Source organism: Elephas maximus, chromosome 13 (genome assembly GCF_024166365.1).
Source record: "Elephas maximus indicus isolate mEleMax1 chromosome 13, mEleMax1 primary haplotype, whole genome shotgun sequence".
Lineage (NCBI taxonomy): Eukaryota > Metazoa > Chordata > Mammalia > Proboscidea > Elephantidae > Elephas > Elephas maximus.
Window position 1 is genome coordinate 46293611 of NC_064831.1, and position 23431 is coordinate 46317041.

General features: G+C 42.8%; 1 protein-coding gene across 2 annotated transcripts in view; it reads right to left on the reverse strand.

The window, feature by feature from the left end:
• Positions 1-19320, reverse strand: part of NEDD4 (NEDD4 E3 ubiquitin protein ligase) — a 124088-nt gene extending 104768 nt beyond the window's left edge. Inside the window, exons 1-4 of one of the 2 annotated variants that reach the window (XM_049905257.1) lie at positions 19248-19320; positions 6662-6735; positions 1724-1802; positions 1593-1631 (exon numbers count right to left, since the gene is read on the reverse strand). In XM_049905257.1, coding sequence (XP_049761214.1) covers positions 1593-1631; positions 1724-1768 — 84 coding nt within the window. In that variant the 5' untranslated portion in view covers positions 1769-1802; positions 6662-6735; positions 19248-19320. Of the gene's footprint in view, positions 1-1592; positions 1632-1723; positions 1803-6661; positions 6736-18426; positions 18553-19247 lie in introns of those variants that run through there. The other variant, XM_049905256.1, reaches the window with a different exon arrangement.
• Between the last annotated feature and the right edge of the window lie 4111 nt (positions 19321-23431).

Consider the following 23431-nt stretch of genomic DNA (forward strand, 5'->3'; position numbering starts at 1 on the left):
AGATTTAAAGCCTTTTTTATCTTCCAAGAATCTCCTACTTACATGTAAAAGCATACACGATGCAAAGCCTTACTGCCATTCAGTAAGACACATAGGTTGGAGGAAACTCAGACCACTTGACATCTAATTACAAACTCAGGGTGAAAATAAAAGTTTGCATTTAAATGTCTTCTCCAAAGAAAATGGGGACTGAACTTGGCAAGTGGTGACCTTAATAAGAGGTTTCATTTGTGTGGCAGGGGTGTGAGTTCCATTAGGGGGCTTAACGAGTATAGAGAAGTGGAAATGAGGGGCAGACAACTCCTTTGAGAATGTTGGTTATTCAGGTGGACAGAGAAATGAGTTAAAAACTAAAGGGGAAAATGGGATTAAGGATGGACATACAGACGGCAATAATCCTGCAGAGAGGAAAAGGAGAATTCTTACCTTCCATGAGAGAAACCTGGGTTTGATTCCTGGCCAATACACCTCATGGCAGCCACCACCTGTCTGTCAGTGGAGGCTTCCGTGTTGCTGTGATGCTGAACAGGTTTCAGCGAAACTTTTAGACTAACACAGACTAGGAAGAAAGGCCTGGTAATCTACTTCTGAAACCCAGTCAATGAAAACTCCATGGACCACAACGGTCCAATCTGCAACTGATCACCAGGATGGCTGGGCAGTGTTTTGTTCTGTCGTGGGTGGGGTCGTCATGAGTCGGGGGCCAACGTGACAACAGCTAACAAAAACAACCAACTCTACCACTGCTGAGAGGGTGATGGCCTCAGTAAGGACTCTGGAATTAGATAGGAACAGGGAGACCTTCAGTTTGAGGGCCCTTCCAAGGAGTCTGAAATAACTGCTGGGTGGAGTGTGCTCTTACATACAGAGAGGGAGGTAAAGGTGTCTATCAAAATGCGAGTAAAGAATCCATAAGAAAAAACGCGCCTACTTATTGATAGCCCCTCATCATCTCATACTTCGGACATGTTATCAGGAGGGACCAGTCACTGGAGAAGGACATCATGCTTGGTAAAGCAGAGGGTCAGCGAAAAAGAGGAAGGCCCTCAATGAGATGGACTGACACAGTGGCTGCCAACAATGGGCTCAAGCAAAACAACAACTGGGAGGATAGCACAGGACTGGGCAGTGTTTCTTTCTGTTGTATATAGGGTCACTATGAGTCGGAACCGACTCCACAGCACCTAACAACAACACCAACATCATCTCTTACCTGGACCAGTCTATTTGATAAATGATTGGGTAGACGTTCATACCACATCATCTTTAAAGGAAAACACACCAAAATCTGCTAAACTGGAATATGATTATTACACAGTCTCTAAATCAGTTTCATTTATTAGAATAAGAATATTCCAGTTCTACAATCATCTTTTACCTCTTCATTACCTTACATTTATATTTCTCATAATAAGATAAATCGTTTCAGGATCATGTCATCACAGGAACACTTAATTTAATTCTTTTTGAATTGTTTAACAACTAAGGCAAATTCTTATCAAATATATATTTAGCAATAAGTGAGAACTTATTCTAACATATTCAGAAAAAAATTTTTTTTATTGTTTTAATGAAATAAAATGCATACTTACTCTGAATAATATTTCTTCATTCCACTTCGGATTCAAAGTCTAAAAGATAATAAACATAACTAATTTTTTTATATTTCATTATTTAAATTAAAACAGTACACTAAAAAATGTTAAGTACTGGTAAGTCTAACCTTTTTAACGGTTTTCGTTTGCACACTTGTAAAAACTCCATTCATTGGGTCATATAACGTCACTCTCACATAGGGATCACTGTTAAAATTTAAAAAAGAAGTTTTAATTGTTGCTTATCCCAAGTCCAAATGACCCAAAGTACGAGAAACAGAATTTTCCTTGTTAACAATTTCTAAAGTTATTTCCTACTTCAGAATTTATTGCGATTTTTGCATCTTGCCAAAAAGTAAAGATATTTTAGTGAAATAACACAAAGAACTAGAAATAAAACCTTTTAATCACAAGCCTAATGATTTCCAACCTTTTTAGATTTTTGAAATTTTGTTTGGTTTTATTATGTTCTTTCTTCTGAGTTAATTCAATGAGTCCCAAGACTGGTTCTACACAGCCTAGTTTCACGTTATCTCACGGCTGAAAACTTTTTTTTATAAAATAAAGACAACCTGCTTTCAGTATAAATCATTATGTGCCATGTAACCTCTACTATCAAGATAATTAGGTTTGCAAAGCAAAAGACTCTAGATACTTGCCCATGGTCAAATTCCTTCCACTTCTCTTGGGTATCCCAGGTATTCACCATCCTCCTTCATACACCCCTATTCCACACCCATCAATTTCCTTCCCATTTCCTCACATAATCTGAACTTTTACTGTAATTGACAAAAAAATCAAAACCATGAGACCACTTCCAATAAATTGGTATTTATCAGAGCCCATCCTTGCCCCTCCCCTCGGTGATTCAAGGGTCCCTCCTCACGCCTGCCTACTGTCTCTGAAATCTTGCGCCATCTCTTTTCACTTTTCTCTTGTATACTTTCAACCACTCCTTTGACCTAGGTTTTTACTCTAGGTAATTAAACGTGTTCTTTAAAACCGTCCCTTGATTCTCCCTCTTTCATTCACAAAAGCAAAACCAACTCTTTCCTTCCCTTCACAGTCAAGTTTTTCAAGGGTGCGTTAATCTACAATAATAACAATAACAACTAGCACTTACATAGCAATTACTCTGTGCCAGGCACTGTTCTAAGCAGTTTACATACATTAACTCTTGGAATCCTGATAAGCACCCAACATCTCTGAGTCGATTCCAACTCATAGTGACCCTTTAAGCACCTATAAAATAGGCACTATTCTTATCTTCATTTTGGACAGAGTGATAAGCCAACTCATCGCAGACCACACAGCTAGTAAGCGAGACAGCCAGGATTGAAACTCCATCAGCCTGGCTCCAGAGCCCATGGTCTTAACCACCACAGAATACCACCTCCCTTTCTTCATCCCTCCAGCTCAACTCCCACTGCCCTTCAAAACTCTGCCATCTGGTCTCTGCCCCTTCCCTACAGAACCATTCTTCTGAAAATACTCCTGAAAAATCATCAGTCCTGCTAAAACAATCAACACTTTCCAAGTCCTTATTTTATTGATCCTCTATTATATTTGATGCTATTGAATGTTTTCTATTTGAAACTCATCTCATTTAGTTTTCATGATACTCTCTCAATTCTCCTTGTAGTCTTTTAACTGTTCTCTCAGTTTCTTTCTTGGGTTGCTCTTCTACTACCTACAAGTTAATATTGGTATTCACTAGAGTACTGCCCCTGGCCTCTGCTTTCTCTACGATTCCCTAGACAATCTCATCCAGGGTTTTAAAACTAACAACATACCCTCAAATATAAATGTAAATACATATCCAAGAGCTACATATATCCCTCTAAGTACTGCTTTAGCTGCATCCCACAAATTTTGATATTGCTATATTTTCATTTTTTATCAGTTCAACAAATTTCTAAATTCTCTTGTGATTTCTTCTATGACCTATAGATTATTCAAAACTGATTGTAATTTTCAAATGTTTTAGAGTTTTTTCCTAGGTATCTCAATGTTTTGGTGTCTAACTTAATTCTATTGTTGTCTGAGAACATCCTCTATATAATTTTCTTTTTTTTTAATTTATTGAGGCCCCACACGTGGTCAGTGTTGGTGAACGTACCATGAACACTTGAAAAGCATGTGTATTTTGTAACTGTCTGACATATTCTTTTACAGTCCATCATATTGTGGCAGGCGGAATAATACCATGGCAGGCAGAGTCTAGGTCTGCTCCATTGGTCTACACCTCCTTATGTGTGGGCAGGACCTGTGCATGTTAGCCAATAGAATATGGCAAAGGTGACAAGATGTGATTACATTATATAAGACTGTAACCTGTGTATTCACGGAGGGGGGCACAATTCAACCCATAACACATGGCATATCTATCTGCATCCATTTACTCCTACCTCATAATTGCCTCAGGCCATTAATGTTTGATGTAATTATTAATATCACTGGATTTAGGTCTATCAATTTATTATTCGTTTTCTACTTTTCCTTCTTTTTTTTTTATTTGTTCTTCCTTTCCTAGGCTTTTCATTTTAAAATTTCTATTGTTTTTTATCTGTAATTGTCTGCATTATTTTTTAGTGGTTTATGTAGATGTACAATATACTTCCTTAAGTTTTTATTCTACTTACACTTAATATCATACCACTTTACCAAATAGGTCCATAACCCACACCTACACCATCCTTTCAATTATAGTTGTTACATGTATTCCATCTACATACAATATAAACCCTACAAGACAATTTTATAAGTTGTGATTTAAATAGGCCTGTTTTGTTTAAAAAGTTATGATGAAAAAGTATTTTGTATATTCCCAGATATTTACCATTTTGAAGCTCTCTATTCCTTTCTGAGGATCCAAGTTTCCACCTGATCAATTGTCTTGAGAAGCCCTAGTGGTGCAGTGGTTAAGCACTCAGCTGCTAACCAAAAGGCTGGCAGTTCAAATTCACCAGCCGCTTCACAGGAATAAGATGTGGCAATCTTCAGTAAAGATTACAGCCTTGGAAACCCTGTGGGGCAGTTCTACTCTGTCCTATAGGGTTGTTATGAGTCAGAATTGACTCACTAGCAATGGGTTATCAACTGTCTTCAGCTGGAAGAACTTCCCTTAGCATTTCTTATAATGCATGTCTGCCAGTGACAAATGCTTTCAGTTTTTTTAATATGAAAATGTATTTATTTTGCTGTCACTCTTGAAGGATATTTTCACTGAATATAGAATTCTGCATTGATAGTTATTTTTTTCAGCACTCAAAAGACAGTGCTGTACTTTCTTCCAGCCTCCATATTTTCTAGTGAGAAGTCAGTTCTTAGAATCTTACTTCTGTTGTATGTAATGTGTTATTTTCTTCTCTTTCTGCTGTGAGGATTTCCTCATTATACTCAGCTTTCAACAGTTTGACTATTATATGCCACAGTGTGTTCTTCTTAGTGTTTACACTGTTTGGTGTTTTTTTGATATTATTATTTATTTCATCAAATTTGCAGAAAATGTGGCCACTATTTCTTCAGACAATGTTTTTCCTCAATTTCTTTCTTTCTTCATCCTCTGGAACTACAATTACGTACATGTTAAGTCCATCTGATATTATCTAACGAGTCTCCAAGGTTCTGTTCATTTTTTTTTTCCCAATCTTTTTTCTCTCTCACTTTCCAATTGGGAAATAATTTCTACTGATCTATCTTTAAGTTCAATAAGCTTTCCTATTCATCTCCACTCCACTGTTAAGTCCATCCAATAATTTTAATTTCCAATACTGTAGTTTTCAGTTTTAGAATTTTCAGTTTTTATTGTTTCTATTTAATTCAAGGTTTCCTATCTTTTGATTAACATGAGAATATTTTCTGTTCTCTACTGAGCATGTGTTCCATTTTCCATATTTTATAGCTCAAGTAATTTTGAGTTATATCCTGATATCATAAATGTGAAGTTGTGGAGACTGGATTCTGCCACTTTTCTCTCATGAGTAGGTTTTTGTTTGTTTTTATTGTGGTAAAAAATATATATAAAGCACTTGCCATTTTAACCACTTTTAAGGGCACAATTTAGTGGCATTAAGTACATTCATCATACTGTGCTACCATCACCACAATCTGTTTCCAAAAGTTCTTCACCACCTCAAACAGAAACTCGGCACCCCTTCAGCTATAGCTCCCTTCCCCTCACCCACCACTGGTAACCACTAGTAGGCTTTGTCCCTATGCTGCGTCTGCCAATATTTCATGTAGGTGGGATCATACGTGTCCTCCTGTGTCTGACTTATTTCACTCCAGTGAGTGCTTTGTCTTTTACTTTAGCATGTGATTAATCCTCCTGTTTGGACAAGAACCACAAACCCTGTTTCTTGGGCAGCAGCTCTGATCTCTGTTCAGATCTTTTGTCTTTTGCTGAGCTGTTTTGAATCTGGTATGCATACATGTGGTTCAGGATCAGTAAGCAACATCAGCAGACATAGTTTGGTGATATCCTCTCTAGCTCTTTCCCTTCTAGAATCCCCCCTCACTCACTGCCATGTTTCTCCTCAGATTCAGTCTTCTGGTTCCCCAGGCCAGGAAGACTACAATTTTTCCAGGTTCTGACTCTACATGGCCTCAGACTAAAATTTATAAACTTAGGAACTGACTCAGTACAACTCCCCTCCTCCAAATGTGGCTCCCATCATAATCTGTCTGCTTCTGTTCACCCCCACAGTCTCTAGTTGCTGCTTTTTGTATTATGTCCACCGTTCATGGCTGTTATCTACTCAGAGAGTCGGCCTGTTAAAATTTTCCATTCCTGGAAACAAGCTCAATAGCATATCTTATAACTGCCACTCAGATTTGTGCCCTTTGCTAACTTCACAAATTCAGTAAATCAGATATCAATAAATTTAGTAAGCCACCAACTTGGAAATTCCACCTAGCACAACAATTTGCTAATAATGTCATTAGATTTTTTCATTTAATCAAGGTTTAGGGAAAAAATTTGAAATTTAAAAGGGAAAAAAAAGTTTAAATTCATTAACAAATATTAAGTTTTAGAATTACAATCCAATTTGATATACACTTACCTAGCTCCCAAGATATCCTTCTTGGCAAGGCTTATTCCAGCTATAACTTTTACCCTCACGATTCGTGAATTTTCCTGAAATACAAAAATTTGTATGTTATTTTCAAGTACTTTATAACTTAGCTAAAACACACACCTTTGGAAAAAGAAATATATATATATCTCAAATGAATTAGAATATGTGCTACAATGGATCGCTTCCACATGGCCTTTCTACCCATGGTCTTGTAACTCTCACCAAATGAATGGGTGGGACTATGCAAATAAGGTGATTGTGACCCACCAAGGGGAATGGACAGCTTGTCAGTAATGCAAATAAGGTACATGCCACCCTTGTGGGGTTGGGAACATGCAAATGAGATATATGGAACCCTAATAAGGGGATTGATCAGTTTTGCCATCCTGCTAGGCTTAAAATGAGCCATCCCAAAGGCAGAGGAAAGGGGGAACCTCACTACCACCAAGAAAAGATAGAAGCAGAGCACATTCTTTAGTCCCATGATCCCTGTACTGAGAACCTCCTAGACCCAGGGGACAGAAAGAGAGAGCTGTAACACTGGAGATGGCATAAGACTGCAAGAAGCAGCGACAGAGAAACAGCAGTAATAGAACCAGGAGACTGGCATGAGATGGCGCAGTGAGTTTCCTGGCCTATGGAGCAAGGCAGCTACAGTGGATATGCTGACCCATGGAATAAGAGAGCTGAGAGTCTTCAGACAGGAGGCTTCCTGGCAGAGCGAGTTGACTCTGGGCACTTGGTAGTAGAACTACTCTTGCCAGCCCACGGATGAGGGAGCTGAGTGCCTTTGGGCCAAGGCTTACTGGCAGGGTGGGGTGTCCCCGAGTACTCACTGGCAGAGCTAAAGAGCTCTGTAACACGTACCCAAGCAGAGCAGGGGCCAAGGGCCCAAGGGTCAGAGAGAGGTGTGCCTGTGGGCACAGCTGAGAAGAGGCTGTCCTGTCTGAAGAACTCTACCCTGAGTGTTCCTGATCCTGAACTGTAACCTGTAACTTCCCTAATAAACCCCATAATTGTGAATACTGCCTGTGAGTTCTGTGTGGCCATTTGCAATGAATTATCAAATCCAGCAGAGAAGTAGAAAGCACTGCGGGGGGGATGGCTGGTGTCAGAATTGGTGAACTGATTGGAGGGTGGAGGTGTATTTGACCTCCACCTCATAGGAATCAGTCTTGGGCTGTTGATCTTGATTCTCCTTCCCCCTCATGAAGTTAGAGGATGTCAGATGCTGTCTACCATTCCATTTTTACAGAATGATATTAAAACTAATTGGAAGAAGCTGCTTTTTCTAGAATTAATTTGATTAAAAATATGTAGGAGAAAATAACAAACACTAAATTGCTACTTGTAGATAACATGATTACCTACAAAGAAAAGTCAAATAGAACTAGAGTCAAATTACTAAAATGAACAAGAATTTATCATTGCTTCTAAGAAAATATAGTCAAATTATAAGAACATGAATTTATCATTGTTGTACACGATAACCCAAAAATTCATAATCTTTTGTAATAACTAATTGCTGTTGTTGTTGTTGTAAGGTGCTGTTGAATCAATTTCAACTCATAACAACAATATGTACAACAGAACAAAACACTGCCTGGTCCTGTGCCATTCTCACAATCGATGCTATGCTTGAGCCCACTGTTGGAGCCACTGTGTCAGTCTATCTCATTGAGGGTATCCCTCTTTTTCACTGACCCTCTACTTTACCAAGCATGATGTCCTTCTCCAGGGACTAATCCCTCCTGATAATATGCCCAAAATATGTGAGACATAGTCTCACCAACCATGCTTGTAAGGAGCATTCTGTCTGTACGTCTTCCAAGATAGATTTGTTTCTTTTGGCAGTCCCTGGTATAGTCAATATTCTTCGCCAACACCACAATTCGAAGGCGTCAATTCTTCTTTGGTCTTCCTTATTCATTGTCCAGCTTTTGTATGCATATGAGGTGACTGAAAACACCATGGTTTGGGTCAGGCACACCTTAGTCCTCAAGGTGACGTCTTTGCTTTTCAACACTTTAAAGAGGTTTTCGCAGCCGATTTGCCCAATATAATGCATCTTTTGATTTCGTGACTGCTGTTTTCATGGGCATTGATTGTGGATCCAAATAAAATGAAATCCTTGACAATCTCAATCTCTTCTCCATTTATTATGATGCTGCTTATTGGTCCAGTTGTGAGGATTTTTGTTTCCTTTATGTAGAGGTGTAATCCATACTGAAGGCTGCAGTCTTTGATCTTCATCAGAAAGTGCTTCAAGTTCTCTTCACTTTCAGCAAGCAAGGTTGTGTCATCTGCATAACGCAGGTTGTTAATAAGTCTTCCTCCAATCCTGATGCCCCGTTCTTCTTCATATAGTCCAGCTTCTTGGATTATTTGCTCAGCATACAGATTGAATAAGTATGGTGAAAGGATACAACCCTGACACACCCATTTCCTGCCTTTAAACCATGCGGTATCCCCTTGCTCTGTTCAAAAGACTCCCTCATCATCCATGTACGAATTCCTCGTGAGCACAATTAAGTGTTCCAGAATTCCCATTCTCCACAATGTTATCCATAATTTATCATGATCCACACAGTCAAATCCCTTAGTGTAGTCAATAAAACAAAGGTAAACATCTTTCTGGTATTCTCTGTTTTCAGCCAGGATCCATCTGACATCAGAAATGATATCTCTAGTTCCACATTCTCTTCTAAACCTGGCTTAAATTTCTAGCAGTTGCCTGTCGATATATTGCTGCAGCTGCTTTTAAATGATCTTCAGCAAAATTTTGCTTGCATGTGATATTAATGATATTGTTCCATAATTTCCTCATTCAGTGGGATCATCTTTCTTGGGAATAGGCAAAAATATGGATCTCTTCCAGTCGGTTGGCCAGGTAGCTGTCTTCCATATTTCTTGGCATAGACAAGTGAGTACTTCCAGCGCTGCATCCGTTCGTTGAAACATCTCAATTGGTATTCCATCAATTCCCGGAGGCTTGTTTTTCACCAGTGAAAACATATAAATTGAAGTTTCAGTTTTTCTGGGGCAATTATGATTCCCCAAAATCTGAAGGGATTTATAGACTACTCTTTTTTCCTGGTAGTTGCACTGAGTAAATATGCCAATTGGAGTATTCCATTGGCCCTAAAAGCCCAGTTCCCACTCTGTCAATCAAGCAAATAAAAAATACTCAAAAAAAGATGTACAATAAATTAGAAACATGGTACGATGGTTCAGATATGAATGCTGAATTTACATAGTCATAATAATGTAATTCATTGCATAATGTAAATTATTACACACAAATGGAGCCCTGGTGGCACAGTGGTTAAGAGCCTGGCTGCTAAGCAAAAGATAGGCAGTTCGAATTCAACAGCCACTCCTTGGAAACCATATGAGGCAGTTCTACTCTGTCCTATAGGGTTGCTATGAGTCGGAATCGGCTTAATGGCAATGGATTTGTTAACGTAAATACTAAATACCTAACAAAAAAAATTGCTAAGGTGGAAGGGAAGTGACCACACTGCATTAAACAGGTAGTGTCTGCAAGACTGAATTCTGACCATTAAAATCCTTTCTGTGATGACCTAATTAATAAGTACAAAGTTTTTCAAGCGGTAAAGTGTAATCCAGAGTGACTCAAACACTGCTACCTGGTAATGTTATCTTTTCTAAACTCAGACAAGCTTTCATGGCTCGCATATGACCTTAATTGAGAAAAGAAATGATCACACCCTTCTAAAAAAGTGCCATATTTGTGGAGCTCCCAATTTTAAAAAACATCTATGTTAACTTTTACTGAAACTACCTCAGAAGTCTCCTGAGAAGAATGTAATAAGCATTAATTAAAAACAATTCTAAAGATTATAAATTACTCACAGACATATTGAACTTTTAAACTTTCTCTTGAATTGCCCATCACAAGAATCAGAACTAAAGTTATTTTAAATGTTCTAGTTAGTTGATGTGAAGCTATATTGATTTAAAGATTCCATTATAAAATTAAGTAAGAAATGCCACATCTTTTCATATTTCCATTCATTTTAACTTCATCTTACTTGAAATTTTCTGATAGAAAACTGTCAGACCTGGTTTTTTCAATCACATCCATATGCAGTTCTACTCTGCATACATGGGGCTGCCACAAATCAGAATAGACTTGACATTAAATAACAACAACAAATATACACCCATACATATACATCTACATATATATATAGGTATACACGCGCACAGTTTCTTTTCCTTCTTTCATATGGGAGACGGCATCTGTATAAAAAAAAAAATTTTTTTATACAGATGCCGTCTCCCATATGAAAGAAGGAAAAGAAACTGTGTGCGTGTTATCTGTATATATTTTAACCTGCACTGAGTAGTTTTTTAAAGCTGTGTTGGAGGGTTTGCAATTTGTGACAGGTATACAGAAAACGACAGCAAATAAAAAATACGCAAAAAAAAGATGTACAATAAATTAAGAAACCTGGTACGATGGTTCAGATGTGAATGCTGAATTTACATAGTCATAATAATGTAATTTATTCCATAATGTAAATTATTACATACAAATGGAGCCCTGGTGGCACAGTGGTTAAGAGCCTGGCTGCTAAGCAAAAGATAGGCAGTTTGAATTCAACAGTCACTCCTTGGAAACCATATGAGGCAGTTCTACTCTGTCCTATAGGGTCGCTATGAGTCGGAATTGGCTTGACGGCAATGGATTTATTAACGTAAATATTAAATATCTAACAAAAGAAATTGCTAAAGTGGAAGGGAAGTGTATTTTTTTCTTTTTCTTTTTGAGCAACATTATGTATCTAACTTACAGTGACCATATTTTCCGAAAGAAAAATTGGAACCTATGGACTGACAGCAATGAATAAGACAGACCAAATAATTGATGTCTTTGAATTATGGCGTTGGCAAAGAATACCAAATATACCACGGACTGCCAGAAGAATGAACAAATCTGTCTTGGAAAAAATACAGCCAGAATGCTCCTTAGAAGCATGGATGGCGAGACTTCGTCTCATGTACTTTGGACATGTTATCAGGAGGGACCAGTCCCTGGAGGAGGACATCGTGCTTGGTAGAGGGTAAGCGAAAGAGAGAAAGACCCTCAACAAGATGGACTGACACAGTGGCTGCGATGACGAGCTCAAACATAGCAATGATTGTGAGGATAGTGCAGGATTGGGCAGTGTTTCGTTGTTACATAGGGTCACTATGAGTTAGAACCAACTGGATGGCACCTAACAACAATAACAACAAATGGACTGACAGCAGTTTTCTCCCCAGCATGTAAATTTATTTGAAATGTTTTAGTGAAAATATGGAGCCCTGGTGGCATACTGGTTAAGAGCTCAGCTGCTAACCAAAAGTCAGTAGTTCAAATCCACCAGCCGCTCCTTGGAAACCCTACGGGACAGTTCTACTCTGTCCTACAGGGTCACTATGAGTCAGAACCAACTTAAAGGCACCTAACAACATAAATGCTAGATGACCGTCCTGGAAAATAAAGTAAATGAAATCAGAACTGTCCTAATAAAGCTGGAGTATATGATTGCTCTATATTTGCTATGCAGGAGTCCAAACTCCTCAGGAATTTTTGACAGTAATAACCATGGCAAAGAATACACAGAATCTGTAGATTTAGGACAGAGCAGTTTTCTCAAAGTATACTCCCTGGACCAGTAGTACCAGCGTCACATGGGAACTTGTTAGAAATGCAAATTTTCATGCTCCATGCCACATCTACTGAAGCAGACATTCTGGGGTGGGGCCAGCCACCTATGCTTCTTAACAAAACCTTTAGGTGATTCTTATCGACGTTAAAGTTTGAGAACCACAGATATAGTGCATGGGTGAAGGTTGGGAAAAGTGTGCTATAGTTAATGCAGTTACAAGGATATTACAAATTTAGAATACCACAACTTTATTCAATCAATACAATTTCCAATAAATAACAGCTCACTGTTATTTTACAACTTACACTACTTTTAAAGATGAAAGCACTGTTGTTGTTAAGTGCCATCAAGTCAGTTCCGACTCATAGTGAAACTATGTACAACAGAACAAAACACTGCCTGGTCCTGCACCATCCTCACAATCATTATCCTTGAGCCCATTGTTGCAGCTACTGTATCAATCCATCTCATTGAGGGTCTTCCTCTTTTTCACTGACCTTCCACTTTACCAACCATGATGTCCTTCTCCAGGGACTGGCCCCTCCTGATAACATGTACAAAGTACTTCTTCCAAGACATATTTGTTCATTCTTTTGGCAGTCCATGGTATAGTCAATATTTTTCACCAATCCCATAATTCAAAGACGTCATGGTCTCCCTTATTTATCGTCCAGCTCATAGGCATATGAGGTAATTGAAAACACCATGCCTTGGGTCAGGTGCACCTTAGTCCTTAAAGTGACATCTTTGCTTTTCAACACTTTAAAGAGATCTTTTGCAGCAGATTTGCACAATGCAATGCATTGTTTGATTTCTTGACTGCACCTTCCATGGGTGTTGATTGTGGGTCCAAGTAAAATGAAATCCTTGACAACATCAATCTTTTCTCCATTTATCATGATATTGCTCACTGGTCCATTTGTTTCCTTTATGTTGAGCTGTAATCTATACCGAAGGCTATAGTCTTTGATTTTCATCAGTAAGTGCCTGAAGTCCTCTTCACTTTCAGTAAGCAAGGCTGTGTCATCTGCATAATGCAGGTTGTTAATGAGTCTTCCTTCAATCCTGATGTCCCGTTCTTCTTCATATAGTCCAGCTTCTCAGATTATTTGCTCAGCATACAGATTGAACATGCTATGGTGAAAAGATACAACCCTAATGCACACCTTTCCTGACTTTAAATCACACAGTATCTCCTTGTTCTGTTCAAATGACTGCCTCTTGATCCACGCAGATTCCTCATGAACGCAATATTCTGAAATTCCCATTCTTCACAATGTTATCCATAATTTGCTATGATCCACACAGTAGAATGCGTTTGCACAATCAATAAAATACAGGTAAACATATTTCTGGTGTTCTCTGCTCTTAGACAGGATCCATCTGACAACAGCAACGATATCCCTGGTTTCTTCAGAGGCCAGGAACCACATCACCTCTTCTGAACTAGCTTGAATTTCTGGTAATTAGCTAGTTAATTTCATGTTAGTTGATGAAACAGCATGAGGAAGATATGGGAGTTCTTCGTACTGTACTTCTGACTTTTACATCAGTTTAAAGTAATCAGAAAATAAATTATTTTTTAAAAACTATATTTATTCACCACTCTGGTCCCATGGAAACTCATGAAAAATGCTTGGGGTGAGTGTGGAATTAAAGAGTTGCAAAAAAGCAATAGTGTCAAAAAACAATACAGTCATGCGCAGCATAACATCCATTAGGGCAATGTTCAACCATACATTTAGGGCAATGTTCAACCATATATATATCTGTGGTCATTTTTTTTTTTCTTTTGGAAATTCGATTCTTTATTAGAACTCTTTAAATTCGTGTTTGCTAATATTTAATTTAGGGAAAGAAAAAAATCCCACCTCATCATTCTCAACCCAGAGGGTAGAAGCAGGACCTACAAGGAATTCAAGACAGAGCTTCCACTTTAACCTCTGCATGGCTCCCACCTCAGGGCACAAACTACCGTCAAAGCTTGGTAACCCAGACCTCTGCAGCTTCCAGAGCCTGCTGGGTGCCAGCCTCCGGGGCAGGGCCCTTCTCTGAACTTTGCACCCAGTGCTGGCTATAATAGTTTGCTGTGTCCTTCTGGTAATAAGATCGCCCAAATATCAAGATCTCAGCCTCGCCTTTGTGGTCCATCTGACTCACTCGGTCAATGGTCTGTAACACACACTGGATGTGCTCTCCACCGGGACCAAAGATCGCATCCATCAGCTACACCTCAAGGTGATCTCTACATGGTATAGAATATGGTGTTCACACAACGTCCAAACCACATAATGTCCTATTTCACAGAAGATATCATGGATGTGAAGTGATCCCTGACTGTATATGAAAGCCTGAGACAGATTACTAATGCTGCTGGAATTGTGCCTCTCCTTCTTTGTGGGCAGTGAAGAAAGGTATGGGAACTTTGCTCCCAGACTCTGCACAATGCCTGGGGAGGTGGGGTCTGCTCCTGTTCAGCTTCAGTGGGTCCCAAAGTGACAGAATACGCACTTCTTCGTTACCCTCCCACTTGTGCACTGCACAGGTTGGCGCCATCAAGAGCATCTTTCTTACATATGTGCCAACCATATTTCCAAACTGGCAGGCGACACTCAGTTCTTCCCTCTTTATTTCCCTTCTTTCTCTCCCTTTCCCTTCCTTCAGTCAGAGGTCAGTTGCAGGAAACAGAAATATTACTCTATTAGAAACCTCAGCAGTTTTACACAGAAAGAAGTTAATACCGAGAATTAGGTGCAGGTTCTAGGCTTGGCCTTCAGAGGCCAGAACAACATCGCAGAGCTGGCCCACCCAGGAAGCTGCCTCCTCTGCCCCCATGAAGGCAGGGAACCAGGAGCCACCAACAGAATGGCTGACCTGAAGAACAGAAAGAACACACCTTATCGCTGCCATCTAGACATCAGGAAGCCACCATCACTACTTCTGCAACTTCCTACCAATACCCACAAAACAAGTGGCCAGGCTCTAGAACGCTTTTGCAGAAAAACTCAATGTCTCCGTAACTATGTGCTTCAGCAGAAAAAGCCAAAGACACAGAAGGCATGCTTCGCCTCACTTCCACCTTCCAAATCTCAAGAAAGTTCACCTAACAGGGGGGACCTACTTCACACCCAGAACACTATGTGCTAGGGAGTCAGGGGAACACAGTGTTTAGCTTTCCAGTCTGCATACCAGGGACTCCACTAGAAGGAAGTTGGAAGGGATGCTGAATTCCAGCCCTCATGTCCACCACACCCTTCCCCACCAAAGACTAGTGGGAGTTACTTTCTACTCTTAATCCCAAGAAGCTGTCAGAGAAAGCTTGGTATCTATGTTAAATTTCCTCCTTAGTTTGTTAATGCTTTAATGCCTGTGCAAAGCTCTGCATACGAAGCCAGGGCTGTTTCTTACTAGAAGACACTTTCACGTGGAAGAAAAATGAGAAAGAAGTATCACGATGTAAACTTTAGAATACTTCAGGACTAATACACAGTGTGGCTCAGTGGCTATTCAGTATGTGCTGCTTAAATAACAATTCTCACTATTTTCTATTGTTTCTATATTTTTCTCCTTGTTTCAGCTTCAAATTTAAAATAAGAATCCTCTCCTTTGGCTGCAATAGAAAAGCTACCTTACTTTTAATCAACAGCAGAGGGCTACCTATTCCCAGGCTAGTCTGTGCGTTTTAGAAATGACATAGCTGCAACGTTTTCCTTCTAAGAGAAAGGGGGAGTCTTCTAAGCCCTCTCTTACTTTTGTAATTGGCCAGAAACTAAACACAAACCATAGTCAAGAGATGGCAACCTCTACCAGAACACTGTGATTTTCACCTTTCCCACCAGACTGCGAGCTCCTTAAAGGCTGAGACTGTTTTTCCCCTATATCCTCAGTGGCCAGCACAATACAGCATACAGGGCAGAAAGTTAGTAAGCGTCACTGAATGAACGGCCCAAATTATAATGGTCTAAGTGGAAGGCAGTTCATCATCATGGCTCCCAGGTTCCTCCCTCACCCTCTTCCTCCATGCTAGAGAGGATTAGGGAGATGGAAAGAAATTTCAGTCACAGGACTGGCGGCCAGATCCCCATCATGCAAACAGGGGGGGCCTTGCACAGACATGAAACTTCCCGGAAGTACAAACCCTTCAGCTAGCTCAGGAACCACTGATTCCAAAGGGTGGAGCTTCTGGCCTTCAGCCCTGGCCGCTGACTGACCCCCATCTGCCACCATTAGTTTTATTTCAGTTGGGCAGAGAAGCAGCTAATTGAAAACACAGAGGCTGTACCAAGAGGGAGGGAACAGACCGCGAAGGATACCTGTGGCCAATATTCTGCCTCTGATCAATCAGCTCCGCTGAAAGGGGATGAGAGGAGAATAGCAGCGCCTGGCTCTGAGTAACAACAACAGGAGGAAAAGTCCAGCCAGCATGACTGGGTCAGAGGCTGGCTTGGGGTTATCTGCAGCGAGCAACTCCTGTAGCCAGCAGGAAGACTGGCCTGATAAGAAGCCCATCGCAGGTGCAGTGCTGCAGGGTTCCCTCCGATGTGTCCTACAGAGCAATAACGGGACAGTAGCCAGAGAACTCTCCTCAGCGGTAACACACTGACTGTCCTTTCTGAGGGCCTACCAGAAGCTGCCACCATTTTCCACCACCATTTTGCTTCTCTTCTGGCAACTTGAACTAAGAAACGAAGCTCTAATCACATCACATAAGCATTGTGACAATACTCTGACTTAACTTTCCTGCGTTAATAAATTGCCTACTGTTTACAAACCAAGGACACCCCAGAGAAATGTAGAGGACATTGAGTCACTGAGAGCAGACACCATTAAAACCCTATTAGAGGTAACCCAGGCAGTAAACCTAAGCTACGCTGCCGTGTTTACACTTAATTGAGTCCCATCTTGATAAAGAGCACACATGTGACAGCTTAGTCAGTCAGTAAGAACGCTGAATTTTCTTTTCAGTCTGAACTGTTCACTGTTAGACTACACAGCCTTTTCACTTACACGCATTCCCGTTTTTGAGGCAATCACAAAGAACAGAAGGAAACCACATCTCATTTAGAACAGAACAATTCTCTCAAAATGGCCTTCTTCTTAATCATCGTAAGGCATAACCGGCCTACGTTACTTAGCTGAGAAGAGACAGCTTCGCCTTCTTCTTCAAGCCCCGGAATTGAACGTACTTTTCAGAATGAACATCTGTAGGAGGTTCTTCTAACTCTTTATACTTTTTCCGGCTTTATTTTTAAATATCAATGAAGACAATGAAAGTTAGAATGACCGTCCCACACTGACCAAAAACCATACCGATTGCCATGAATAGATTCCAGCTCATAGCAACCCTACAGCACAGAATCGGACTACCCCTTAGGGTTTCCAAGGAGCGGCTAGTGGATTCGAACTGCCAACCTCTTAGCAGACGCTCTCTTAACCACTGTACCACCCCTCGGGCTGCTAACAAAAGGTCGGCAGTTCGAATCCACCAGCCCTCCTTGGAAACCCTATGGGGCACTACTACTCTGTTCTATAGGGTCGCTAACGGGTTGGGGTCCCACACTGACACTTGTTGCTCATCTATCTGCAGGCCCACCCTCCCCGCCCCGACTCGGGGGTAAAAAGGATTTCAGACAAAGAAAAGAAGCAATGTTGACGACCATTCCCTACAGTTTCCAGGTAAAGCCCACAGTCGCCCGCTCCGCCAGCGCAGGTGGCCAAGCCCGGGGATGCTGAGCAGCGGGCGCTGGCCGGTCGACTCGTGTCCCGTGGGCGGCTGGAAGGGGCTGGGGTGAGGGCGACCCCGGCGCAGGCAGCCCCGACTGCCCGGGCCCCACACTTGCTGCAGTAGCTCACTAGGCGGAGGGGCTGAGGGCACAGGCTGGCGAGGAAAGCGCGACCCGAAAGCAAGCCCAAGCCCGCGCCGGCTGCCCCGAGCCCGCGCCAGCTGCCCCGGCCCCCCGGGCCGCGCGGACGGAGGGCGGGCTGAGCGCGGAGCCGCGGGCGCCGTCGCCTGGGCCGGCTGACGGCAGCGCGCCGGGACGCCCGCCCTGCAAGCCGCGACCCCCGCACCTCGTCCTCCGGGAGCCCGAACACCTCCACTGCGCAAGCTGCCATTTCCGTAGGGTTCCCGCAAACCGGACGCTCGCCCCCGCCAGGCCTGGCAGCCCTAGTGAGGAGGAGGAGGAGGTGGAGGAGGAGGAGAAGGGGCGGAGCTGGAGGAAGAGGGGGTGGCGCGCCCCAGCGGCAACAGCGCCTCCCGCGGCGAGCCGGCGCCACTGCCTGAGGAAGAGCGGCGGGCACGGCGGCGCGCTCCCCGGGCTGAGGGGCAGCTCGCGGCGGGCGGGAGGCGGGGGCGCGCATCTCGGGCTGAGCGGCCGCGCGCGGCGGGAGCGCGTGCAGTGGGGCTGAAGGCGGGGGCGCGAGTGGGGGCGGGAGCGCGCGTGGGGGCTGGGGCGCGCTCCCAGGGCTGAGCGGCGGCGGGAGGCAAGGGCTGGAGACGGGGCTTGTGCGGTGGGGCTGCAGGCGGGGGCGCGCGTGGAAGGCTGCAAGCGGGCGTGCGGAGGGTCTGGAGGTAGGGGTGCTCGTGGGGGGCTGCAGGCGCGGGCAGGGGGCTGCAGGCGGGGCGGGGAGAAGCTGCATACGGGAGAGGTTGGTGGGGCTGCAGGCGGGGACGTGCGTGGGGGCTACAGGCGGGGGCGTGCGTGGGGGGCCGCAGGAGGGGCGCGGGTGGGGGGCTTCAGGCGGGGGCGCGCGGCGGGGCTGGGGCTGGAGGCTGCGGTTTTCCTCAGCAACAAGTCTCCCCGCGACCCGCCCCAGAACCGCTGGCTGGAGGCCTGGAAGGAGGAGTCTGCGTCCCCCGAAGCGAGGAGATAAGATGCCTCACCACACACCGGGAACAGCGCTCTCCCGTTGCAAAGGCTCCCCAGGAAGCCAGCCTCAGAGTGTGGCCGCAGAGGGAGAGGCCCGACGGGACCTCATCAGACTGAGGGTCTGAAATCCTCTCCGTGTGATTTGTAAACCCTGTGCCAGAACATCAGCTATTTCCTGTCATAAGATCTGTCATCTAAAGAAAGCCCACCAATAACGTCCAGCCGCCAGACGTAAACCTCTAAGCCCGCCTGGTTAAGCGGGGACCTGCAGCGCCCCAGGAAGGTAGCGAAGAAGGGGGAAATGAAATGAACTAGGTAGGGCATTCTGCGCTGAGTGGCAATTCCTTCATGTCTGATGGGCTTTATCGTTTTGTATTTATACAAAGAACCCCCAACAAATAAAGCACCCCCAAGAGATTGGGGAAAATAAGAAGCACCCATTGTATAAGTCAAATCTTGTTTTGTTTTTTTTCCTACACTTGCTGCAGAAATGTTGCAAAATTCTAAAATCTCAGAACCTAATTTTTTTTTCTTCAGGTATGCAGTCTTAACAGTTTTAAAATGCTTATATGTGGGAACAAGACTAAAGCCCATATTATTTGGTTTACTACCTAAGATTTTGTTAAACTTTGTGTTTGGCAGGTTCCATTTGATTTGTATTATGTATCAGAATTCTATTAATACAGAGCCCAGACTGTACTGTATGTTATTAGAAGGAAAGAGATGCCAATGAGTGCAGAATTCCAGAGTGGTTGGGAATTGTCGAGTTAACTAAATGCAAAGCCGTGATAGCGTTAATTTCTTTGTTTTATAAACTGTCCCATACCTGTGTTTCTACTGGGTTAGGAATAAAGTAATCTGAAAATATCCAGTGTGTACTTTTACTTTGGGAATAATACTCCTAATCTCTCTCCTGCATGTTTTTTATTTTTAAGTCGAACACGCATGTCATTTCAGGGCATAGCTACAAATAGGTATAGAAACAACTTCCATTATCAGTTGCCATCCAGTCGATACCGACTCAAAATGACGCTACAGGACAGGGTAGAGCTGCCCCTTGGGGCTTCCAAGGAGTAGCTGATGGATTCAAACTGCTGACCTTTTGGTTAGCAGAACGACTGCACCACCAGGGCTCCAAACTAAAATATATACACACAGTCTAAAACTAGTAAAATAATCAACCAGAAATCCTCCATGCTTATAAAATAAAGCATTTGTTAACTGATAGGAGTAATGAAGATAATCCCAAATACCACTAATTTGACTCAGGATTTCTTATTCTTTCTGTCTGGGTCTAAAATCATAATGAAGAAATAAACAGGCAGCTACTGATACATGAGCAGCTGGAGTAATTACTATTCCCAGCTGAAAGTTAGGAGGGCCCCTGTGCATCTGGCACTTGGAGTTATGAGGAAGTTCAAATACAGAAGGTCACATCAGATGGTCCAGTAACCACCACCACCGTGGAGAAAGCTGTGTGGAAAGGGAAAACCCTTTTCTCTTCGATATATCACTCAGTGGCTGGTACCCTGGTGAAGATCTTTGCCCACCTAAGCTGCCTTCAGTTAAATTCTTGTTGACTTGATTTGAACTACTGTGCATAACCATTTAAAAGGCCTGTGTGAGAAAATGTGATATTGTCCATAATAAGCCTCGTAACTCTGCTAGGGATTGCCGTAAGTAAAAGCCCATGCTGGTCTATCTAGCAAGCTTCAATGGCATCATCATTCTATCCCTTGTTCTTGAATCTATCCTCCATTCAAATATCCTTTACATGAGCTCCCAAACTGATAAAGGAGCAATAAATGAATGAAAATCAGTAAACTTGGTCTAGACCTTCTAGTATTATATATGTAACGTAGCCCTCTCTATCTCTGCTTATAGTATACGTTATGTTGCAGAAGTTGAAGGGGCTTTCATTTTTTTAAATACAGATACCGTTGGATAGAAATTCTGGTGTCAAATGACCTAATAAGGCAACAATATACAAGTGTCTTAGTCATCTAGTGCTGCTATAATAGAAATACCACAAGTGGATGGCTTTAACAAAGAGAAATTTATTTTCTCACAATAAAGTAAGCTAAAAGTTCAAATTCAGGGTGTCAGCTCCAGGGGAAGACTTTCTCTCTCTGTCAGCCTTCTCATCAATCTTCCCCTGGACTAGAAGCTTCTCCACACAGAGACCCGGGGTCCAAAGGACACGCTCTGCTCCTAGCACTGCTTTCTTGGTGGTATGAGTTCCCCCTGTCTCTCTGCTCTCTTCTGTCCTTTATATCTCAATAGATTGCCTCAAAACACAATCCAATTTTGTAGATTGAATCCTGCCTCACTAATACAACTGCCACACATCCTCCCTTATTAACATCATAGAGGCAGGATTTACAACATATAGGAAAATCACACAATACCAGGAATCATGGCCTAGCCAAAGTAATAAACACATTTCTGGTGGACATAACTCAATCCATGACATTCTGCCCTTTGGCCCCCCAAAAATCACATCTTTGCAACATGTAAAACATTCATAGCAAAAGTCTTAACTCCAAGTCCAAAATCCAAAAGTTCCTCTTCATCTGTGAAATCTAGAATACAAGTTATCTGCTTCCAAAGGTACAATTGCCGAACAGGCACAAGCTAGACATTTCCATTACAAATGGGAGAAAGTGCAGGAAAGAAGGGATAACAGGCACCAACCAAGTTAGCAGAGCACATTAGCCCTCAAAGCTTTGAAAATAATCCTCTGCTCTCTGAGACAATTTACACAATGGCCTTGACCCCCAGACTCTAAGTATTGGCCACACTCTCCAGATTCTGAGTGGAGGCCCCACCGCCCTGGACTTCAGCTCCTCCTTCCAGGCTCTCTGGGGCAGCAACTCTGCTCCCTTGCTTTAGGCGCCACTCTCCTAGTCCGGCTGAGTGGTGACTGCACCCTTAGAAACGCCAGAGGCCATGGCTCCACCCTTTGAAACCTCTGAGGTCATGGCCATACCTTCTGAGACTGAGCTCAGCTTCTTGTGTTCCTTGTCTCTTCAGCTTCAGGCCTCACGCCTGCATCTGCCCTGCTGGGGCAAGTGTTTCAAAGCTCTGTAGCTCCACAGATAAGTGCCCAGAGGCTCCCCACTCCACCAGGAAGCCTCCTGTGCACAGGCACTCAGCTCTCTTGCTCTGTGGGTCGGCTCAAGCACAGTTTCGTGCTGGTCTCCTGGTTCTGCTGCTGTTGGTTCTCTGCTGCTACCAATTCTTTGCTACTGCTGGCCCTCTGTCGCTGCTGCTCCTCTATCCGTTCACAGCTTCAAAACCGCTTCCACATTTTAGGTTTCTGTTAGAGCAGCACCCACTCTCAGTACCAAATGTCTTAGGCTGAGTTCTCTACAGAAGCAAAACCGGTAAAGCGGATATATGTATATATTTGTTGCTGTTGTTAGGTGCCGTCAAGTCAGTTCCAACTCATAGCGACACTATGCACAAGAGAATGAAACACTGCCAGGTCCTGCGCTATCCTCACAATCGTTGTTATGCATGAGCTCATTGTTGCAGCCACTTTGTCAATCCACCTCACTGAGGGTATTCCTCTTTTCCGCTGACCCTGTACTGTGCCAGGCATGATGTCCTTCTCCAGGGACTGACCCTCCTGACAACATGTCCAAAGTATGTAAGACATAGTCTCGCCATCCTTGCTTCTAAGGTGCATTCTGGTTGTACTTCTTCCGAGACAGATTTGTTCATTCTTTTGGCAGTCCATGGTATATTCAATATTCTTCACCGACACCACAATTCAAAGGTGTCAGCTCTTCTTCAGTCTTCCCTATTCATCGTCTAGCTTTCACATGCAATATATATATAGAGAGAGAGATCTATATCAAGGAAACAGCTCATGCGATTGTAGAGGTTGGAACATCCCAAGTTCATGGATCAGGATAGAGGCCTTTCCCAGTTCACAGAACTGCAGAAGCTGGTGAACCCAATATCTGCAGGTCAGAGAGCAGCGCTTCTGCTCACAGGCTGTGAAGGTCAAGGAATCCCCAAGGCCAGCAGCAAAACTGCAAAGTTTCTCCTGATTTATGTAGCTGCAGGGGCTGGTGAACCCAAGATCAGCAGATCAGGGAGCAGGACTCTTGCTCGCAGGCTGTGAAGATCGACGAATCCCCAGATGGACAGGTAAGCTGGTAGCTCAAGTCCCAAGAACCAGAGGTCAAACCAGAGAC